This window comes from Peromyscus leucopus, chromosome 14 (assembly GCF_004664715.2).
Source record: "Peromyscus leucopus breed LL Stock chromosome 14, UCI_PerLeu_2.1, whole genome shotgun sequence".
NCBI classification, from domain to species: Eukaryota; Metazoa; Chordata; class Mammalia; order Rodentia; family Cricetidae; genus Peromyscus; species Peromyscus leucopus.
In genome coordinates this window covers 51,981,139-52,004,689 of record NC_051075.1, presented here as the reverse complement: position 1 = coordinate 52,004,689, position 23,551 = coordinate 51,981,139, and the positions used below count along the sequence as shown (strand labels likewise).

Below are 23,551 nucleotides of genomic sequence, written 5' to 3'. Positions count from 1 at the left end.
GCTGATAATAGAAAATAAATAAATAAAAATACAAAAAATCAAACAAAGTTTAATATCCACCTTTAATCTTGATCATACCTTCTGGTGGCAGCCTACATATATAGACACTGAAGGAGTAAGCTCTCCCTTTGCCTGATTGCCCTAGCTCTGGCTACTAAGTTCATTTTTTCTTTCTTTTTTTGTTTTTTCGAGACAGGGTTTTTCTGTGTAGCTTTGCGCCTTTCCTGGAACTCTCTCCCTGTAGCCCAGGCTGGCCTTGAACTCACAGAGATCTGCCTGCCTCTCCCTCCCAAGTGCTGGGATTAAAGGCGTACGCCACCACTGCCCAGCTCCAAGTTCATTCTTTTAACTAGCATTAGAGCCTACTTCCTTAGAACTGTGGTGTATACTAAAGACCAGCTAAGACATACAGCCTCATGAACTGAACAACTACTGAATTCTTCAAGTTTCCATTGGTAGCAGCCACTGGTGGACTACCTGAACCACAGTTTGTGAGACATTCTAATAAATCCATTTTCTTCAGACATAGAGAGATTCATTCTACCATTCCTTTCCAGGTAGAGAACCTTGAACAATGCAGTTGTTTTTTCCTTCACCTGCCCCCTGAGGAAGATGTGCTAACAATAGCGTTCATAAACACATTCTTCATAGCTCAGTTATCTCTAAAAATTAAACTATACATGATGACTACTCTGTGTTATTGTTCAGTTGCCAACAGTTTGTTCTGAATTTCTGGAATATAACTCCTAAAGCAATGAAAAAATATTGTGGAAATACATCTATTCATGTGAAAACTAAGAAAAATGAGAAGCAGGCAGACTTGATCTCAACAGGATGAGACTGCTTTATTGGAACAGCGAGGGTCCCAGCCTTTTTCCAGAATGAAGGCTGAGCTCACTTAGGGCTGAGGGACATGTATAAATACTTAGGTAGCCATTGGAAGTTACAGTCCCCCCCCACCCCCCCCGCCCCTCCGTTTATACTGGGAGCAGGGTGGGTTGGTTTTGATACCAGGGCCTATTGTTTCTGCAGGTAGAGTGCAATGGTCAGGTTGGGGCTAAGCCATTCTTTATGGCCAGGGGATGTTGCCCCATCCAGCTTGATTCAGTTCCTCATGACCCGAGGCTATTACCCAAATGAAAGGTATTGGTATTTTAAGTAAAAATTCAAGTTGCCAAGCAAAGTAAGTGATGGGATCCTCTTTAAAATCTATATAGTGAACATGAAGGTGCAGAAATACATATTTAAAAGGGTATTATAAAGGTGTAATGGTTGTTTTCTACAGAATTGTGTCTCCTCAAGATTCATATGAAATTGTCTTAATGTCCATGTCACAGTATCTAGGAACAGGGCCCTTAAAGTTAAGTAGGGCCATAATCTAGGACTCATGTTCTTGTAAGTGTAAGAGACATAGCCCAGCAGTGGTGGCACACACTTTTAATCCCAGCACTCAGGTGGCAGAGGTGGGTGGATCTCTGAGTTCAAGGCCAGCCTGGTCTGCGGAGTGAGTTCTAGGACAGACAGGGTTACACAGAAAAACACTGTCTCAAAAAATAAAAAACCAAAACCAAAAAAACAACCTTCTCCTCAATCGTATCTTGGAGCAATCATGTCCTCACTTTATACATCTGATGTTAAAACCTCCACTTTAAACATTTACCATTATACCAACTTCATATTATCAGACATTTACTTGTCTTTGCAAATTAATTCAACGTATTTTGACACATTTCATATCAAGAACACTGAGCTAGGTATGTGACCTATTCCTTTAACCCCAGCACTGGGGAGGCAGAGGAAGGAGGGATCTCTGTGAGTTCGAGGCCAGCCTGGTCAACATAGCCAGTGTCAGATCCTAACCCCGCAGGATGGCAGTCTGGGCTCAGCTCAGGCTGGACTCTGACCCTGCAAACACTCAGCATTCCTCAGAAACCTTGTAAAGTGGTTTTCTGTTTGCCAGGAAAAGCCATTACTTTCTTATCTGCTCCTACAGGTTCCCAACTTCCGGAAAGGGCATTTAGCGCTCTGTGGACTCAAGCCTCCAACAGATCAGAGCCCCAGGCCGGTTTCCAGGCTGTGCCGGCTAACCTGCTCCGCCCCCCCCCCCCCCCCCCCCCCCCCCCCCCCCCCCCCCCCCCCCCCCCCCGCCGCGACATAACCCCTTATCACAGGCAGGACTCTCTCTCTGTTCCTGTATCCCTAACAGTTGCCAGTCGGCTCCTCTCCCTATCTTCTCTCTGTCCCTGAGCGGTAGCCACGGCAGACTTCTCTCAGATGCCTCTGGCTATTCTCTTTCTCTTGTCCACAAGGAAAAACCTTCCCCTTGATCATGGAACAGCTATGTTACTGGTCTCTTTACCGAGACCCTCGCTTACAGCAAGCTCCAGGAAAGCCGAGAGTACACAGTGGGTTCTGTCTCAAAACAGAAAAACTAACAAAACAAAACCATAAAGAATGTGTTGGATGCCGGGCGGTGGTGGCGCACGCCTTTAATCCCAGCACTCGGGAGGCAGAGGCAGGCGGATCTCTGTGAGTTCGAGGCCAGCCTGGGCTACCAAGTGAGTTCCAGGAAAGGCGCAAAGCTACACAGAGAAACCCTGTCTCGAAAAACCAAAAAAAAAAAAAAAAAAAAAAAAAAAAAAAAAAAAGAATGTGTTGGGCTTCAGATTTTCTAAGGCTTAAAACATCCCCCTAAGAAACAAAGAAACAAAAGAATTATATAATAGATTCCTTTCCTTTTTCTTCTTTCTTGCTTTTTTTTTTTTTTTTTAAATCCTTCAAAATCACTCAATAGATTCTTAAAGCTGTTCACCAGAAAATGTGGCTTTGGGGTTGGGGATTTAGCTCAGGGGTAGAGCACTTGCCTAGCAAGTGCAAGGCCCTGGGTTCTGTCCTCAGCTCTGGAAAATAAAATAAAAAAAGAAAGAAAAAGAAAATGTGGCTTGGTGTCAGTTTGCAATTATTTCTGGCCTAGGTCTAAGGAAGTTGAGAGAAAAGTTTAAAATAGTATTGAAATTGTTTCCCAAAATTCAGAAAATCTGGAGTCTGATAAGCACAGCTGAAATGTTAAATGATGGAGAACTGGAACAAATATGTTTTGTTTTTTTTAAATCCTTAATCTTTAAGCAAAGGTGTGTATTGAATAAAAGAGAAGAATATTTATCATATGTAACACTGTTAGCAATTGTACAAAATTGTTGCAATAGTCATTAATTGTCAACATTTTATATAGGTGGAAGATTTATTAGCTCAAATTAGAATTATCATTTTATCAAGTGAATCGAGGCTTTACCATGAAAGCTGAGGCCAGGGGTTTCCAAGTTTGGCAGGCTGTACACACAGCAACAAGGCTTGGCTAGCATGGTTATGTTTTACCTAACAGTAGGACAGCACCACAAGATTCAGGATCTCATTCATACTCAGCCTACCACTCAGAGAAAAGAGTGGTTTCTAACTGAAAATATTCCCAGGTCACCATCTCTGGCCACCAGAGGACACTGTTCCCTACACTTGCTTAGTGGAAGCACCCATGTGCTAGGACAAGTTATGTCCTTGGGGGGGGTGGACACGACACGGGACAGGGAGATCTTTGTGTTAGATTAAGAAAGATCATCACAGTTCAAATTGAAACCTTTCAGTGAGACACCGAATTGAACTGTCACATAGTAGGGCAAGATAACAGAAACAGAGGAAGTCCTCTGACTTGAAAGCCATGAAGTTTCAAAACTGGTTTACTGGGGCTGGAGAGATGGCTCAGCTGGCTGCTTTCCCAGAGGTCCCGAGTTCAACTCCCAGCAGCCACATGGGATCTGATTCTCTCTTCTGGTGTCCCTGAAGACAGGTCACGTGGTTAGCCTGAGATGTAGATCTACTTGCTACTATGGAGGCATTTTTGGTGATACTACTTTTATATCACTTGATGGTTTTACTATGACTAAGAGTTTAGGAGAACTGATTTCTGAGCTTTGCACTTATGTGGCCCATAGAAGCTCCCTAATAAGAGGCTCCTTCTCTCAGGAAAGACCCTCTGCTCTGGAATCTCAGGACTCTAGATAATGTTTCAACTCTAGTAGGGTGAAACAACTAGTCTTCTCAGTTGTAATAAGAGCAGATGGTACTGGGAGAAAGTGCGACTCGGTGGGTATAACTTTGTGCCCAAAGTCATAGGCTTTGGCTCATATTTCATAGTCATGAAAATCTTGGCATCAAGACATTTTTATTTTCCCAGGCAGGAAAATACCACACAGTGGTTGGTAATCCAGACAAGATGGTAAACATAGAAGAAGTATATTGATAGATGCCTAGGGGTCAGGGTGAGTCTTGAGTAAATTTCAGGCAGGTTAAAAACTGACAAGAACAAGGCAGAATCCATTTATTGTGTGACTTCAGCAGACAGGTTCTGAAGGCTCAGATAAAACCGGTTAGGGCCCAAAGGGGATGTGAGACTTCAGAACAATCCAGATCAGTCCTCAGAAGCAGAGGCATAGATAGTCCAGGAACGGGGAGTTGGACAAATACTTCCTACAGTCTTTTACCTGAGGTTATGGTTGACCTTCCAGACAGAGTTGACAGATCCATTAGTTAAAGTTCAGAGGCGAGAGGAGACCCAGCAGTGAAGGAAGGTGAGTTGTTTCAAAGGCTCACAGTCCAGTAGAACCCTTACAAGGAGGCTGAGCTTCCGACGCAGAGCTTTCCAGGGGGCTGGGGAGATAGCTTAGTCGGCTGCATGCTTGCCTATTGCATACAAAGCCCTGGGCTGTGTCCCTGACAATGCCTAAAACTAAGCATGGTAGTGTTTGACTGAAGAGGTGGAAACAGGAGGTCAGAAGTTCAAGGTCATCCTTGTCTACACAGTGAATGTGAGACTCACTGGGGGACATATGTGAGACTACCAAAAAAGCCTCCTTCGTACTCTGGAAGACCAAAGGCACTTACAAGACGAGAGCTTTCAAAAATGGTACTTGGGCCGGGCGGTGGTGGCGCACGCCTTTAATCCCAGCACTTGGGAGGCAGAGGCAGGCAGATCTCTGTGAGTTCAAGGCCAGCCTGGGCTACAGAGTGAGTTCCAGGGAAGGTGCAAAGCTACACAGAGAAACCTTGTCCCAAAAAAAAAAGGTATTTGGTATGTAATTGCAATGCTATATTTTGCTGCGCTCCACAGGTTTTTCACCATTGAGATATCTTTGGAAGAAAGTTTGAATTTGTTGCCAGGCATCCACCTGCGCCCTTGAGTGAGCCCTCGGCTCCCCTCCATAGAACACTGCTTCACCCAACACCGCATGTACAGAAGCTCTGGAAGGAGGGAAATAAGGGGGGTCAATACAGTGACCAGTCTCTGGATAGTAGATTATCTGGGGTCTGTCTTTCCCATGGGCTTGTAGACGTTCACGGGCTATGTGGGCATAGAACTCACTCTTCCAGTTATGATCATCCATGCCCACAATGAACAGGAAGGGTCCCTGGGCCTTTTCCAGTGGAATAAGACTTTGATGGTTAGGTTCCTCTAGTGGATTGTTCCAAATATCCACCAAATCCAAAAGGCCGGACTCCATGGTCTTTTGTTTTGTTGGGTCACAGCCAAGATCGGGAACAAACAGATCTTTGTAATACAGGGGAGCTATTGTGTTGGCCACACAGCCGTTGATAAGGACAGTGGCCGTGATGTTCCTTAGGAAAGTAGCCATCGAGAGGCACAGGTCAGCACCTTTGGAGAAACCAAGAAGCCCAACATTCGGGCCTTTCACCTGATGAGGAGAGAGAACAAGTGTGGAGTTCATTGGTGGAAAGCATGTAGTGGTTTTGTATTCTCCAAGTACCTTCTTTGTTCTCTTTACGCAATAATATACAAAGTTCAAACATGCCCGCTAAAAACAAACGAATTGATTTCTGAGTGTATACACCATCTAATGTTTATAAAGACTAGGTCAAGAGTATTGTACATAAAGGCCTTTATAAACTAAATTAATGAACAAACTGTTAAATAGTTCCCTACCTTGAATATACCATTATATATATATATATATACATATGTTTATCCACAATACCTTTGCACTGAGGGATGAGAGAAAACAAGCACAAAGCCTAAGTTAGGTCAGCCTCACAATGTCTCAAGGACAAATCCAGTAGCCCCCTTCTGAGTCACACTCGAACTTGTCCAAACTTGTGCAGGGATGTCCAAAAACAATAGGACTAAACCTCAGCCGATTGAAAGTATACTAGCATAACCGCTGCCTGCGTAAACAATTACATTTGAGATGATCTAACTGTCCCTGAAATTCCCCTTAGCTATGCTTAAAAGGAGCTTGCATGTTCCTCTTGGGGTCATCACCATTTTGTACAGGAGTTGACCCCTGCATGCTGGAATATTAATAAATGCTCTTTGCTTTTACATACTATTTGAGTCTGGGGTTGTTGTGTGATATTTTGTTTGAGTTCTCACAAATAAAGCTTGCCTGGAGATTAGAGGGTGGAGCTAGCCAGTAGTTAACTGCCATAGAGGTCTGGAGGTCTCTACAGACAGGAGACAGGAAGTGACAAGGCTGGGTGGAGAGAGGAAGTGATAAAGGGGGCAGAGACAGACAGGATCTTGGCCCTTTTTCTTGGAGGACTTGTAGAGATTAGAAGTTTCTAGTAGCTGCTGTTCTCCTTCTCTGGTCTTTCGGCTTTCACCTCAATATCTGATTCCTGGTTTTTATTAAGACTAATTAGGATCATGCTTCATGGGGACTTCCTTCATTCAGCATTTCCTCGGACCCTTGCTACTCTAAGTTTAAATGGCAGCAAAAGTTTGTGTCATTCCACTTACATTCACAGAAAATATTTAAAATAAATTTTCTGCTGTCAGATACTTTATAAAAGCATAATACTTATCTCAGTCAGGGTTATCACTGGTGTGATAAAACACCATGACCAAAAGCAACTTGGGGAGGAAGAGTTCATTTGGCCTTCATTTTCACATCACAGTCCATCATCATAAAGGAAGTCAGGACAGGAACTCAAGCAGGGCAGGAACCTGGAGGCAGAAGCTGATGCACAGGCCACAGAGGAGTGCTGCTTACTGGCTTGCTCCTCATGGCTTGCTCAGCCTGCTTTCTTATAGAACCTAGGAACACCAGCCTAGGGGTGGCACCACCCACAATGGGCTGGATCCTCTCCTATCAATCACTAATTAAGAAAATGCCCTACAGGCTTGCCTACAGCCTGATCTTATGGAGTCATTTTCTCAATTGAGGTTCCCTCCTCTCTGATGACTCTAGCTTGTGTCAAGTTGACATAAAACCAGCCAGTACAATAATATTTATCACAGACACAGCATTGATGAGGATCCTTACTATCATCAAAAACACCATCCCTATTCTGGTGTCACCAACGGTCTCAAAGATACCTCTTTTTGTCAAACTTTCCCCACTAACAACTTATATTAATGTTAGTAATGAGGAGAGTCAAACCTCTGGGATGTCAGCTGCCTTACTTGGGCAGTGGGAGGAGAATTCAAGGTTAGCAGTTTCTTAGTTAGTGCTTTGGAGTCATGGTACTTAGAAAAGGAACGAAACAGTCAAATCTTAGAAGACAGGAAAGGGGAAATAGGAATAATCTTCGCAACTGTTGAGGAAGTGCTAGGATCTCCCTTCATATCTCTAATGCCCAGTGTCGTGGCATGGCTTTTGGCTCTGGCCCTCAGCCCACTCCATGCTCTCCTTTGCATTCAGGACAGCACTGGAACCCACCTTTGGATGCTGCAGCATAAAGGCCAAGGCTTCTTCAAAGTACTCCAGGCGCACATCACTCAAATACTCAGGGAGGTCTTCAAATCTGAAGTAGGCCAGAGCAAGCACAGCAAAACCGTGCCCAGACAGGAGGCTGGCCCTGTATTCACACAGGCCACCGCCACTTCCAAACAAGTCGATGACCCCAGGGAATCTCCCCTCGCCTGCAGAGCACAACACAGCACGTCACAAAATGCCTTAGCCGTCAAAGGAGATTTGGAGATTCAGATTTTGGCAATCAGTGAGAAAGTCTTTGAAGTTGGGGACTCGGATGACCTGAAATATTTGTGAATCAGGACCCTTCTTACTTTATTTATTTATTTGGAGACATAGTTTTACTACAGTGTATAAGGTAGCCTGGAAACCTTGACCCTCCTGCCCCTGCCTCTCAACAGGGGAGTTACACATGTGTGGCACCACATCTGGCTTTTTTTTTTTTTTTTTTTTTTGGACAGAGTCTCACTATGTAGCTCTGGCTAGCGTGGAACTCATTATATAGACCAGGCTGGTCTCAAGCTCACAGAGATCTGCCTGTCTCTGCCTTCTGGGATTAAAGTCTGTCTGTCTGTTTTTTATTACCCACAGAGAAAAGAGAAGTGGAACAAAATATCTTTTTTCCCCCCCAATTGTCACAAATAATAATAAAGTTAAAAGACAATGCACGTCTCCCAGCAACTTTTTCAGTTTCTCCTGAAAATGTTTTATGGGTGTAAAACACTCTTATGTAAACCAGGGGTTACTAGAGGGTATTCCCATCTCCTCATTATCTTCTCTACTTTAAAGAAGGGCGCCCTACATCAGCCACGTTGTTTTGACCCCTGAATACCATATATACTGTTTCTTTTGCTGACTGTACTGTTCTCTTTCTCTCTCCTGACTTTGATCTGCTCAACTTCTCAACTTGCCAACTTCAACTTAGATTCCCCTTCCAGACAGTCTTTCCACATGCCCCCAAGGCTGAGCTGGATTAGACAGTCTTAGACATGTTCTCACCGGTGCCTTAGTCTGTAGCTCCCTCTCAGAGTGCCTGCCACACTGTATGCTGTGTAGAAGCGTAATTTCTATTACACTATAAACTTTGCCCAAAATTTTGACAGGTCACGTCTTAGTTACTTTTCTATTACTGTGATTAAAAAACACCAAGACCAGGGCAACTAATAAGAGAAAGCATTTAATTCATGGTTTCAGAGGGTTGGAATCCATGATCATCATGGGGCTGGCAGGGAGCATGGCAGCAGGTAGGCGTGGTACTGGTGCAGTAGCCGAGAGCACCTATCTTGATCCAGAAGCACAATGCAGGGACAACTGAGACCTTGTGCCTTTTGAAACCTCAAAAGCCACCCCAGTGGCACACCTCCTTCAACAAAGCCATGCCTCCTAATCTTTTCCAAACAGTTCTATCAACTGGAGACAAGATATATATTTGAAAAATATATAAGCCCATGCAGGCCATGCTCATTTGAACCACCACAGGCCACATAGTAGACACTGACATTTTCTGTTTGTTTTTCTTTTCTCATTCTCTTTTTTCTTTTTTCTTTTTTTGGTTTTTCGAGACAGGGTTTCTCTGCATAGCTTTGTGCCTTTCCTGGAGCTCACTTGGTAGCCCAGGCTGGCCTCGAACTCACAGAGATCCGCCTGGCTCTGCCTCCCGAGTGCTGGGATTAAAGGCATGTGCCACCACCACCCGGCCCTCATTCTCTTTTTTCTTTCTTCCTTTCCCTCTTGCTCTTTAAGTCTCATGTAGTTCCTACTAGCCTCAAACTTGCCTGGTAACACAGGATCTTGAACTCTTGATCCTCCTGCCTCCGCCTCTGGAGTGCCGGGATTTCAAATATGTACCAGCACACTACTTAAATAATTTACTTGTGTATCATGTCGTTAGCTTGTCCTTAATGAAAGGCTTTATAACACTGTGGTGGTTTTAGTAAGAATGGGCCTCGTAGGCCCATATACTTGAATGCTCAGTCATCAGGGAGTGGCACTATTTGAGAAGGATTAGGAGGTGTGGCCTTCTTGGGGGAAGTGTGTCACTAGGAGTGAGCTTTGAGGTTTCAAAAGTCCACACTAAGTCCGATGTTGCTCTCTCTGCCTAGGGATCAGGATGTAGCTCTCAGCTGCTGCTCCAGTTCCTGCCTACATGCTGCCATGCTCCTCGTCATGATAATGGACTAACCCTGGAAACTGTAAGCGAGTCCCCAGTTAAATGCTTTCATAAGAATTCTTTGGTCATGGTGTCTCTTCACAGCATCACAACAGTGACCAGGATAAATACTCTCACTGGATGACTGAATCCATCGTGGTGATTTGCAGAGCTCCTACTAAAGTTGTGTGGAAGTCTCCAGAAATGGAGAGAGAAGAGACATGAAGTGGGACTCAGTTCCAGTCGCAGGAGTTCCCACTGGGCCAAGCAGCCATTAGGTAATTAGGAAGTGCCCAAGAGCAGTAAAAATGAGGCATATTCCTTACATTCTACAGCAATCACCAAATTCAGTTTCAAAGTCCTGGGCACTGCAGTGACTCTAGCACCTTTTCTGTGGTTAGAAGGGGGATGCCAGTTGTTAATATTCTGATCTGCACCTCGAAATCCCACCCCTTGGGCCATCCTGCATCCTGACATAGAAGCCTCTTCTTAAGGAAAACTCCACCCCCTTCTCTCTCTCTCTCTACTCCCATGACGTGTGCGCCCCTTGACCTCTCTCTCTTTCCCTTTCTCTCTTTCTCTCTTCTCTCCCTCTTTCCTATCTTCTCTCCATCTCTTTTATAATAAACCATTTCCGTGCAGATGAAGAATCTGGGTTATGAATGTCGCCACCCCACTACCATGCTTGCATGGAGTGGGTCACCCACCAGCCAACCTCCGCATATGCCCAGCATGCCAGCATGTTTCCCTGCATGCACAGGATACCCTTGGGGTCCCCTTGTAATAATTCATAACACCAGTGGCTGTCCTCCCACTGTTTACGAAGACTGCACCTTATTTTCTTAGATCAGGGTTTATCAACATCAGCACAGTATTCATGTCCTAGTTAGGGTTTCCATTGCTGTGAAGAGACAAGCCATGACCACAGCAACTCTTATAAAGGAAACCTTTAACTGGGGCTGGTTTACAGTTCAAATTAGACCATTATTGTCATGGCAGGACGCATGGTCGCATGCAGGTAGACATGGTGCTGGAGAAGGAGCTGAGAGTTCTACATTTGGATCCACAGATAGCAGGAACAGACAGTGAGTCACAAGGCCTGGCTTGAGCTTCTGAGACCTCAAAGCCCACCCCCTAGTGACACACTTCCTCCAACAAAGCCACACCTACTCCAACAAGGTCACATCTAATAGTGCCACTCCCCATGGACCTCTGGTGGCCATTTTTATTCAAACCAGTGTAAATCCATTTGTGTGTGTGTGTTTGTGTTATGTGCGTGTGAGTGCTTGTGCTTGAGTGTGTGTGTTCTGATATGGAGAATCCAAAGGTTGATAAATATTGGGTGTCTTCATCAATAGTTTTACACTTTACTTTTAGAGACTGGTTATAAACCTGGAGCTCACTAGCAGGCTAGAATGCCAGCTAACAATCCCCAGAAATTCTGTCTGTGCTTCCAGGCTACAAAACAGCTTGACCACACAGCTGCCATGACAGACTTAGAGGCCCAGATGCAGCTTCCATGACAGGTGTACTGGAAGGCAAAATCCAGATTCAGGAAAAGCCTTAAGTTGGGATCCACCCAGGGATGAGGAAATACCTGACATCCCAAACATTCCATCCATTAGATAAGGTGGCCAGAGTCTAGCCCATACCTGTTTTTGTTTTAGAGATACCCCTAGACAACTGTCAGCTAGTCAGGGTCCTGAACCCTGGAAATCCCTTCAAGCCAACCACTGCTATGATAAAAACTCTACCCCACCTGGGCTCAGGGCTTTCTGCCCTCACTGCTGCATTATTACTGAAGATAATAAAGGCTCTTTGCTTTTCCATGCGGGAGTCAGTCTCTGTGGTGGTCTTTTGGGGGTCCCCATGATCTGGGCATAACAAATTGCAGGCGTCAACACTGGTGCCCCGCTTTTTACATGGGTACTGAGGAACTGAGGACCTGCACTCGGGTCTTCATGGTTGCCAAGCAAACACTTTGCTGACTGAGCTCTCTCTCCAGCCCACTGTGTCCATTTGGAACAGAATAATTTTGTTCTGGGGCTGTTCGGTATTTGGTGGGAAAGTTAGCAGCATCATAGGCCCCTACCAGCTAGATGGCAACAGCATGTCCCGCCTTCATTTTTGACAAACAAAAATCTGCATATATTACCAAATGTCTTCATGGAGAGACAAAAATCACCCCAGGTTGAGAACCACCATCAGCATGTTTATGGGGGGGGGGAGAGTGGCTGCCAGGGATATTCATGGGCATCTTAATGATTGGGGAACATCATCTTCATGTGTGGGTTTAAGGCTCTTTGAAAGTTTGATGTGAAAGGAGGCAAAAGTCACTCTTTAGGCATAAGTTATTGATTATATCGGTACTTAAAGTGCACCCACGTGGCCGGCATTTAGTGGAAATCAATAATAAAAGTTGAATGCCCTCTTCAGCATATAGCTGGAAACTCACGGTGCATTAAAGGAATGAGACTTGGTAGAAATTTTTGCATTGAAAACGACTGACAAGCTTTGGAGACTGGAAGTGACACAATTATGTGATTGTCCGGCCAGGCCTATCCATGCAGGACCAGAAGAGAGCACAGGAGGGAGGCTGCTCACCTGGGGGCAGGAAGAGCGTGGCGCGCACACGGCCCTCGCGCACGGGCACGCGCCGCACCCCGGGAGCCATGAAGTGACGCTCGTGCACCGCCCGCGCCAGCAGCCGCCCGCCGTCGGGCTCGTGGCCGTCCAGCACCTCCAGCTCCACCACGAAGGGCGTCCGCACGTCGCGCTTGACCAGGCGCCAGAAAGGCCGCTCGGGCTCCAGGGCCCAGAGCAGCCCCATGGGCTCGAGCCCCGCGAAGCTGCCGCCCAGCGCGGGCGCGCGCGCCAGGTCCAGGCGGCCGTGGGCGTCGGCGCGGTAGCGCGCGTGGGCGCGGAAGCGCGCGCCTTTCTCGTCGCGCATGGCGGCGCGCAGCGTGACGGGCTGCTCGGGGGCCAGGCCGCTCACGGCGATGCTCAGCGGCTCGTCCCAGCAGCTGCGCCCCGCGGGCTCCAGGCTCAGCGTCGCCGCCGCCGCCATGGGGAGCTGGGAGCTCAGAGGCTGGAGGTCACGGGGAAGGACACGCGAGTCCGGAGGGAGCCTGGCCTGCTGTGGAGCCGACCTGGTGGGACCCTGGGAGTTCTTGACCCGTGGGACTCGCGCCGCAGACGAAACGGACAGAAATCGGGCTGATGTCCACCGGGTGACAGGAGAGGTCAGAGTAGCAGTGGGGCTGAGCCCGGGCAGAGGATTCTGGGCACCTGGTGTTGAGGATCAGTGGGCACTAGGTGAACAAGATCGAGGCAAAGTCCGGCTCTTGCGTGGATTCAGTACCAGGTTTTTTTTTTTTTTAAACAACTTTTAAATACCGTGTCACTCTTATTGTAGACTCTTTTTGCTACTGTAGGGAAATACATAAGGTTGAATAATTTATAAAGAAAAGAGATTTGTGTCTTACAGTTTTGAAGCCTGGGAAGACCACGTTGGAGGGAGGCCAATACTTGGTCACAATCACCCAGTAGCTAAAAGCAAACAGCACTCACAAAACAGGAGGATCATTGCGATTCCAAGGCAGTCTGGCATACATAGAGAGATCCTGTTTTCAACAAACCCATAGACAAAGCATGCAAGAAAAAGGCCAAACCCATCCTTCAAAGGGAAAACTAAGAGATGCCCACTGTTGGTTAAGCGGCGGCCATGCCAACGGAGGAGAATGCTGGAGGAGAGTCAAGAGCCATGGTTACCTTTCTAGAGCTTTATAGAGAGAGGGAGAGAGGGAGAATGGGGGAGAGAAAAAGGGGGACCGGCGGAGTGGGGGAGGATAGAAGGAGAGAGTGTGTCTTATGAGAACCAACAACACTGGGTAACAGTGGTAGTGGTGCCTCCTGCCCTCAGGTTCCTCCTTTCCTGACTGACTGCTGTGGTCTGCATCAGAGCCACCCAGATTGTTTTTTAACTGACAATAATAAGTTAGAGAAGACTGGCTATATTCCAGTTCTCATGGCCCACCTTTACCAAATGTAGGCCATGAACCTTTATCCTATGATTGGATGCAAAAATCACCTGTCAGGTTGCTGCTCAAGACACATTTCTGTCTGTAAGTTCCCTGTAAATTTTATCCTGTTTAATCCTGGAACCCTCTGTTTCTTTCTTTGGTCTGCTGGCACCTACCACTTCTTGTTAGCATTTAGGCATCTGTACTGGCCTGCCCTTAGGGTCCTGACAGACCATACCCTCAGCTTCAGGCACTAAAAGGTGGGCCTTGCCTACCTATTGTCTATCTCTTTCTCTTCCTTCGCTCCTGTCCCCAGGGACCAGTCTCTGCCTCCTTCTCTGCCCATTCTCTCCCCTCTTCTCAATAAACGTCCCATGTGGGCCCTGTTGTATGGTGTGACTCCTTCTTGCCATTTTTAAAATACACCATTTTGGCTTTAGGGTTTTTTTTTTTTTTTTTTTTTTTTTTTTTTTTGGTTTTTCGAGACAAGGTTTCTCTGTGTAGCTTGCCCTGAGGTTTAAATATATTTTCTACATTGTAACTCATGCCTTGATTTTGTAATATATATTCTACATGGTAATCTTTAGAAAAAAGTTCTAAAATTATATATTTCTTTCATCTAACTTGGTATACAGTATTCTCAGATATCAAGTTTGAGCATGCTAGTGAGGATATTTTTCTAAACTGTCTTTGGTCGCTAGATATGTGATAACTGTTTAGTCTGTGGTTCTGTCTGCTCACTGTGTGTTTTCAGATTCCTGTGTTGGTTTTCTTAATAGTCTTTACACCCATAAATGAAGACTAAACTTCCAGTTGTTGCTTTGTGTGGGATTTGGCAATACACTTCATGTTCTCTATTTCAGGAGACGTCCGCATTTCATTTGTGGGGAGGATCTGCTCACCCACACTGCAGGTTATCAGGGACACACTGTTCATGGCTGGTTGCCTCCAAGCTAGCCTTGAATCTGATCACCACATTGACTTGGGAAGGCAGGACTTAGTGACTTTGGTGGATACAAGCCCTTCCCGTTCTGCACAGAGCAAAGGTATGGAGAGAAAAGTACAGCCTGAGAGAAGAGTTGATCCTCTCTGGCCAGAGGGCAAGACTGAATTTTTGTGATCCACTGCCTCTGTTCCCCATCCCTATATGATCTGATGGCTGCAGATGAGGTGGAAGACAGTTTAGGATGCCCATCCATTGTCCTCTCAGATTGTCAGCTCTCTGAATAAGGCATGGTTTAAATGTTCAATTCTTGTATCTGCCCCCATTGGACACCCTGAGTGACATGTTCAAGGGTTCAGGTGTCTCTGTCTTTTCTCTGTCTTTTCATCCTACAAGGTTGCATTCTTGGCATGGAGGCAACTGTATCAACCTTGTGTAAGTGCATGGGACTCAGGCATGTCAATGTTGGGCTTAATTTTAGGTTACTGGGCATTCAGGGTAGAGGGAAACAACTTTGCTCCAACTTCCAAAAACTGAAAACTTTGTTTCTGTTCTTCAACTGAGCGTGTTTATTATACTTTTCCAAGGCCTATACTTTCCTCCTTTTCTCTTTCTCTTTTCTGCCTATTTTGGAACTTCTAATTTAAAAGGAAAATAAAGCGAAGGGAGAACACACACACACACACACACACACACACACACACACATGCACACACACACACACCACTAACAAAGGTTGTGTGCAATTACGGACTGGTGGTCATCCACGTATTTCTCCCCAGTGATTCATGTACTTGATATAAAATGGTGTGGAATTGGCATGAAATCTAAAAATCTTTAAAATGTTAAGATCACACCCCACGTATTTATGTCCCTAAGTGGAACACAAACACTGTACAAATAGCTCCCTTACAATCACAACAATTTTAAGGAATAATGGCCCAAAAAGGCCCCTGTATGTTCAGTATAGACACAGTGCTGTTGTCATATAAGTTCAATCCATGGGTGGTAGAATCTGCAATGTGGAACCCACATACAGAAGGGACTACAGCATATGCTTTCTTGTAGAGTACAGATGTGTTTATCAACCGTCCTTTAGCAGATAGTTATTCACTGCATTATATCGCAGGGACTGCTGGTCCATGTTCCTCACTTCTCATCCTGGAACTGAAGTTGCCTGCTGCATGCTGTACTAGGGAGCCAACATGCTTCTCAACCTCTCAAGTTTCTTTCAAATCTCTGCCCTGTAAGGTAGAGTGGGGTAGCCCAGTGGCAGAGTGCTAGCCTACCATGCACAAGCCCTGGGCTCCATCCTTAGCACCCTAAGAATGTAGGAACCACTCTGTCCTCCAACCAATAAAGAAGACCATCCATAACACCTTTGCAGGGGAAAAATTCAGGACTTTATTAAAAGGTAAAAAAATGGATACACATCCTAACAGTGGCAGCCCTTCTCAGGAGTGATCACAAATGTCACTACTCAAAGAAAATCACAATTTTGCTGGGATTGTCCTCTCTTCACCACCCAAGTGTTTGTGGAAGAAAGTCTGGAGTTTCTGCCATGCATCCACCTGGGCCATGGCATGAGCCTGGGCTCCCCTCCAAAGACGACAAGTCCGTTATAAACGTTGAGTAGGGTAGACTGGCAGCATGGGAAATAAGGGGGCTCAATATAATGCCCTGCTTTTGGGTAGCAGATGATCTGGGGCTTCTCCTTGCCATGGGCCTGTAAGCGTTTGGAGATCTCATTGGCATAGAACTCGCTCTTCCAGCTCTGGTCATCCTGACCACAAGCAACAGGAAGGCCGTGTCTGACCTTTCCACAGGGACGATGCTCTTCTGGTCAGGTCCTTCTAAAGGGCAATTCAGAACATTCAAAGTATCTTTAAGGCCATCTTTGGTCACCCTGATTCGATTTAGATTACTGCCCAAAGGGGGCATGGTCTCATCCTTGTAGTATAATGTTCCAGCAACATTGGCCATACAGCCATTGATTATGACAGCAGCCGTGATGCCTTTCAGGAAAGAGGCCATGGAGAGGCAGAGTTGAGCCCCTTTGGAAGTCCCCAGCAGGCCAATCCCTGGTCCCTTGACCTAAGAAAGAGACAGAGAGAAGAAAGGGAATGAGTTCATCTGGAGGGTAGGACAGTTAGTGATGCCAACCTATGGAGGCAAGGCGGCCTGAGCCTGAATCTCCCTCTGCACCATCCTGGCTTTTGAAAGGTGATGAGGTCTCTTCAAACCAATGTCCCTAGTAGTAAGATGAGGCTCAACTCGACGTCCCATGGTGTAACTAGGAATGCTGGGCCTTATTTTAGAGTTGTTCCTAACTAGCTCTTATAACTTAACCGTATGTTTTATTCTATGTTCCTTTACAAGGATTGGTTACATTTACTCTGTACTGCCCATCCTGATTCCACTGTGCCTGACTGGCTATTCTAATTTTCTTCTCTCCAAGACCTCTCCATCTCCAGAAGTCCTGCCTAACCTCTTCCTGCCTAGCTATTGGCCATTCAGGTTTTATTAAACCAATCACAGTAGCATATCTTCACACAGTGGAAAGAAATATTCTGCAACACCACGGTCTAGAAGAGGCTCATGTGCACCAGTCAGGAAAATGTTTTCTTTTTTATCTGTGATGAATTTACAGTGGTGGGCTCTACATGGCTTCATGGTCATCCAATAAGCATCCTAGTAAAGTGAGGTAAGATTCTGCCTATGAGCAAGAGTTCAAGATGCATGTGTAGGTACTGGGGAAGAATGTGATGCTTCAAACAAAGAGTTTCTTATTTTTTAAAAAGAGCGTTGAGGGGAATGAGACTTTGAAGACTTTGTTTAAATTCAAAACCACTGACAGACTCTGCAGAGTGGGGGCAGGGTGACTGAAATTACACTCTTCCATGATTGTAGGGTCAGGCAATGGGACTCTGTAGGAACATTACTAGGCTTTCACTGAAATGTTTACAAAACCAGAAGCTCCCAGACAAGGCCTCTACTGCTTCTAACAGGGAAGCTTTCAACCCTTGCAAAATGAGGCTCCTCCCATCAGCTCTCACTTCTGCTGGGCTTCAGGAGTGGCCTCTGTTTCCTTGTTCACACTGAATGTGATTTTCTGTTGTCCACACCGGTCCCCGCCTTGCCTCACATTGCACTCTGAACTCACGTGGACCTGATCGTGTCTTCCTCACCTGTAGTCCTGTCTCACGCCTCTGTTGTCTGCCAAGTGAAGGACGTGTGTCAGTTAGTGTTAGGTCCTGCTGTAGGGCTTCACAAGTGTGAGCCATTTGGTGCTCAGGACAAAACCAGGGCCTGGAGACACACTCAAGCAAAGCAATGATGCAGCTCAGGGACCCGGCCCAGCTGTGATATCCCTCAGCCCAGCCAGATTTTGTTTTAATAGAAGTGTGTGTGTGTGTGTGTGTGTGTGTGTGTGTGTGTGTGTTTCTCCATCTATGTCTATGTGTGCAGAGCTATACTCATCTATTCCCTGGAGCTGGAGTTACAGGCAGTTACTAGCCACTGTCCTGGGTACTGGCAACCCAGCCATGGTCCTCTGGAAGATCAGCAAGTGATCTTAAAGGCTGATCCACCTTCTTCCACTATGTGCCAAATGTGTCCATGTCTCAGGAGGCTCCCTTTCCAGACAAACCACAATACCTCCCTTTATCTGAGGTATTCAGTCATCAGACTGTTCAATGACCAGATCAATGCCCTGAAATTCCACCCAGTTGAGAAATTTAGTTTTCTTTCTGCTTTGTCTCACAATGTCTGAGCAACTGGGTTGAAAGGCTTACCTCGGTGGGTGCGGCGGGGGTTGTATTAGGAACATAGTTTCTAAGCCAAGAAACAAAAATAACAGCCAACCTGAGGGTGCCTGAGCAGGTAGTTCACAGCTTCCTCAAAGTACTCCAGGTGAAGGGTCTTCACGCTCTTGGGGAGGTCATCGTAGTTATAATAAGCCAAAGCCAGGACAGCAAAACCCTTCCTGGCCAGCAGACTAGCCCGATACTCCAGAAGGCCACCTCCAAGTCCAAAAATGTCTATGATCCCAGGAAAGGGTCCATTTCCTTATGGAAACAAAAACAATAGTCCTCTAATGAATTTTAGAGGTCATTTTCATTTAAGTGGGAGCAAGGAAGGGGAGTTATGGGAATCCAAACCTCCTCTCCTACTCTAAGAGGAGACCTCCTTGGATATACATCTGAGCAGGCCAGGGCTTCTGAGTAAAGGAGAGCGAGGGGCAGTCTACCATTTAGTCAGTTCAATAGCATTTGCACCAAGTTCCCAGCAACTCTGAGTGCCCATCTTTATGGATATCAGCTGCTGTCTGGGTGCTGGGACTAGATGCATGGCTCCTTGTTCAACCTCCCTTGGATCCTCTCAGTTTGCTGGTCCCAATTTTCCAAAGTCCCTATCAATGTTTTCTTACATTTATGACCTTCCAATATGTTCTTTTCCTACTTAACCCCCCCCCAATCTGTTTTTGATGCTTGTAATAAAAATATGATTATTTGATTTTTCAACTATTAAGTTATCAAAGCCTACTGTAAATGGAAGTTTAATGTCCTGACTACCTGTTCCCAAATACCTAGAAGCCACTTCCAGAATTACCACACATAGGCTTAATATGAATTGTATATTATAAATGCTTTGCAAATAGCTCAGACTTATTACTAATTAGCTCTTCCATTTTAATTTAACCCATATTCCTCATTTATGTCTGCCATGTATTGGTACCTTTATTAGCATGCCATGTTCATCTCCTGTGCCCTCTGTGTCTGGCTGGCGATTCCTCACTGTGCCCTTCTCCTTCCCATCATGCTTAGTTTGGTTGTACCATGTAAGATTCCTGCCTGGCTACTGGCCAATCAGTGTGTTATTAAGCCAATTTGAGTGACAAATCTTTACAGTGTAGGAGAGGATTATTCCACAGCATTTCCCCCTTTTTGTGTTAATTAAAAAGGAAGGTTTTAACCTTAGTATAGAAAAACTATATACAACAAAAACAGTTATCAAGTAAGAATTACAGTTACAATGTCTGGTTGTATTTGACAAAATTAAATAAAATATTCTACCTGTTATCTTTGTGAGTCCAAAGGTTTATATCTAATTTATCTTATATCATAAGTAAGAAAAACTATAATTATAACTATCTAGTCTTTAACTCCATCAAATACCTGAGAAAGAAGTAATATTACCTGAGTAAGCAGAAATTGCAGGCAAATGACTTTCAAGAAAATGTGAGAAATGACAGAAACAGATGGTTGCCTGGACAGTCACCCAAGGTTCCTCTGTAATGATGGGACATCTAAGTCTGGCCTATTGGCCTACCATATGTGACAGAGTTTCTTGTGAAGCAGGGAATTTTGAAGGACTGTCCTACCTTATCCTGTTCAGCTATTGGCAGGTCAGCTTCTTTATTAAACCAATCAGAGTAGTACATATTCACAGTATAGAGAAGGATTATTCCACAGTAGCCTACCATTGGTTTTTTTGTAAAAAAAAAAAAAAAAAAAAAAAAAAAAAAAAAAAATCTTTAAAGAACTTCTACATTGTTAGGTAATGTCTGCATGTTCTGTGCCAAGGCTTGTAACTTTTAAAAACTATTGTAAAAAATTTCTTATTTTATGTGACTGCATGTTTTACTTGCATGTATGTATGTGTACTACTTGTGTGCTTGCTACCCAAGGATGCCAGAAGATGGTGTCGGATCACCTAAACCTGGAGTTAGACAGTGGTGAGCTGCCCTGTGGATGCTGAGAATTGAACCCACAGACCCTCTAAGAGCAGCCAATGCTCTTAACCACTGAGCCATCTCTCCAGCCCAAGGCTTGTAATTTTCAAGGTAGGCATCTTTCTTAGTTAGGGTTTCTGTTGCTGTGAAGAGACACCATGACCATGGCAACTCTTATAAAGGAAAACATTTCATTGTGGTGCCTTGCTTACAGTTTCAGAGATTTAGTTCATTGTTGTCTTGACTAGAAGCATGGTAGCATGAGGCAGACACAGAGCTAGAGAAGGAGTTGAGAGTTCTGTATCTTGATCCGAAGGCAGAAGAAGGAGCCTGTGTGCCATACTGGGCCTAGATTGACCATATAAGACCTCAGTGCTCCCGGCTCCAGGGGCACACTTCCTCAAAGAAGGCCACACCTCCTAAAAGTACCCCTCCCTATGTGCCAAGTGATCAAACTTGAGTCTATGGTGGCCATACCTATTCAAACCACCACACCATCAAATAGACTTACACCATGTTTATTTACATTTTACTAAAAGATTCTGGACTTTTATTAGACAAAGTTACCAGATTACTTTTGGCATATTAGGGCAGTAGCAGAGCTACCATGGATGATGTGTCCAGGACAATTAAAATTGTTCACCTCTCTTCCTATGATGTGTTATGTCTTTATCAACTTATATTAGTTTTCCATATCAAATTCTGGATTCTGATCATATGTGTTTGATGTATACCATAAGCACCATCACTTCCTCTTATTTATTTTGATACAGGGTCTTACTCTGTAGCTTAGGGTTATCTGAAAGTCATGATTATAGTCCAGGCTAGCCTTTAACTTGTGTTCATCCTAATACTTCACCTCCACCCTGACTTCCTTTGGACTTTGTCTGCCTTAGTATTTGTTTTATTTGTCCTTTATAAATTGTCTTTTCTGACTCAGGAAGCTCTTCCCCAGCCTCCCACCTCAATAAAGATACACACTTTTTCCATAATAGATCCGTCAGGTTCCCCCTGCCTCCCCAACACACACAACTGGATAGCTTGCAAGAGCTCATGCCCTAAAACAGACAGATTACAAGATCAAAGAGTCTATGATGAGGAAAACTTAACTTGACTGCAAGTTACAATAAGGAGAGGGTAGAAAAATGGACCTTGGAAAATTAAACAGTGGTAGTGAAACCCGGATTTAACGTCTAGTGGCCCCAAGATGCCCTGAACTTTAAAAAGAGTGCCCTAATTAGGATACTAGGTGATGACAGACTTAGAATAGGAAGGAAACACAGATGCCCATCAGGAAGTCAAGGAAAGGGATCATGGAAATCTCTAATCAAAGGCCCTTTAGTGCTGATGGATTTTTCCTCATTACTGCATAAATATGTAGCTATCCTATTTTAAGGCTGTTTGCCAGAGCCATGTACATTCCAACCATCTTCTACAGCAATATTGGGGCCATCAAAACGTGCAGCACCACGGATTAACTGTTGTGTAAGAAATACAGCATCCTTATCCTAGGATGATCTCCAAACTGCTTTTATCAGCATTTCATCAGTTCAGAGTGTCATGAACATGCCTGGCCAAACCCCCTAGAACATCTCTCTGTGAGTCACTGAACTCAAGTTCCTCTCAGAGCTGTGGCTCTTTTAACCTGGGAGTTACCTCGGCGTCACCCAAACAGGCCTTCAGACTCCGGGCTCAGAGTGGCACTCAAGTCCTGCAAGTTAGAAAGTTCCCCAGTGCTTGCGCTGGTCCAGGTTGCCTGAAGGACTGTTCTAGAACAGCGATACCAAACGACAACCCATGCGCTGGTCACAGAGAAGATTTCTAGTTCAGGAGGCTTGGGCAAGCCCTGATGGCTCCTCTTGCCTAAGCAACCTCAGATGTTGCTCCTGAGTTGACCTGCAGTTCAGGGTTCCCCCAGCCATGAACCCAAGTCAGAAGGGCTTTTCCAGGGGCCCTGACCTCCAAGGACTCCTGGTGAGCGTGGTGACCCCACGAAGCATCACGGGCTGCAAGCCCAGGAGGGAAGCGGCTCACCTGGGGGCAGGAAGAGCGTGGCGCGCACACGGCCCTCGCGCACGGGCACGCGCCGCACCCCGGGAGCCATGAAGTGACGCTCGTGCACCGCCCGCGCCAGCAGCCGCCCGCCGTCGGGCTCGTGGCCGTCCAGCACCTCCAGCTCCACCACGAAGGGCGTCCGCACGTCGCGCTTGACCAGGCGCCAGAAAGGCCGCTCGGGCTCCAGGGCCCAGAGCAGCCCCATGGGCTCGAGCCCCGCGAAGCTGCCGCCCAGCGCGGGCGCGCGCGCCAGGTCCAGGCGGCCGTGGGCGTCGGCGCGGTAGCGCGCGTGGGCGCGGAAGCGCGCGCCTTTCTCGTCGCGCAGGGCGGCGCGCAGCGTGACGGGCTGCTCGGGGGCCAGGCCGCTCACGGCGATGCTCAGCGGCTCGTCCCAGCAGCTGCGCCCCGCGGGCTCCAGGCTCAGCGTCGCGGCCGCCATGGGGAGCTGGGAGCTCAGAGGCTGGAGGTCACGGGGAAGGGCACGCGAGTTCGGAGGGAGCCTGGTCTGCTGTGGAGCCGACCTGGTGGGTCCCTGGGAGTTCTTGATCCGTGGGACTCGCGCCGCAGACGAAACGGACAGAAATCGGGCTGATGTCTACCGAGTGACCGGAGAGGTCAGAGTAGCAGTGGGGCTGAGCCCGGGCAGAGGATTCTGGGCACGTGGTGTTGAGGATCAGTGGGCACTAGGTGAACAAGATCGAGGCCAAGTCCGGCTCTTGCGTGGATTCAGTACCAGGTTTTTGTTTTGTTTTTAAACAACTTTTAAATACCGTGCCACTCTTATTGTAGACTATTTTTGCTACTGTAGGGAAATACATAAGGTTGAATAATTTATAAAGAAAAGAGATTTATGTCTTACAGTTTTGAAGTTTAGGAAGTCCAAGTTGG

The 23,551-nt window shown here is 45.9% G+C and overlaps 2 protein-coding genes across 2 annotated transcripts; both read right to left on the bottom strand.

Annotated features, from left to right (window-relative positions):
• Positions 1–5,109: 5,109 nt before the first annotated feature.
• Positions 5,110–13,256, bottom strand: Acot6 (acyl-CoA thioesterase 6). The gene is made up of 3 exons (XM_028876979.2): positions 12,514–13,256; positions 7,728–7,930; positions 5,110–5,744 (listed from the first exon to the last, which is right to left on the bottom strand). The coding sequence occupies exons 1-3, from the start codon at positions 12,974–12,976 to the stop codon at positions 5,139–5,141; spliced, it is 1,272 nt and encodes a 423-aa protein (XP_028732812.1). The 5' UTR covers positions 12,977–13,256; the 3' UTR covers positions 5,110–5,138.
• A 3,002-nt stretch (positions 13,257–16,258) lies between these two features.
• Positions 16,259–23,328, bottom strand: LOC114698365 (acyl-coenzyme A thioesterase 5-like). The gene is given in 5 exon segments (XM_028877020.2): positions 16,259–16,465; positions 16,468–16,665; positions 16,668–16,968; positions 18,739–18,941; positions 22,643–23,328. Coding segments are annotated over 5 exon segments (1,263 nt in total). The 5' UTR covers positions 23,103–23,328; the 3' UTR covers positions 16,259–16,364.
• Between the last annotated feature and the right edge of the window lie 223 nt (positions 23,329–23,551).

What these genes read in the sequence shown, in the direction of transcription:
- Acot6 (XM_028876979.2), bottom strand. Translation starts at nt 12,976, where the DNA reads ATGGCGGCGGCGGCGACGCTGAGCCTGGAGCCCGCGGGGCGCAGCTGC. An exon ending in CACGCTCTTCCTGCCCCCAG is followed by an intron (nt 7,931 to 12,513) that starts GTGAGCAGCCTC and finishes TGTGCTCTGCAG; the next exon opens with GCGAGGGGAGATTCCCTGGG. An exon ending in TTATGCTGCAGCATCCAAAG is followed by an intron (nt 5,745 to 7,727) that starts GTGGGTTCCAGT and finishes TCTCCTCATCAG; the next exon opens with GTGAAAGGCCCGAATGTTGG.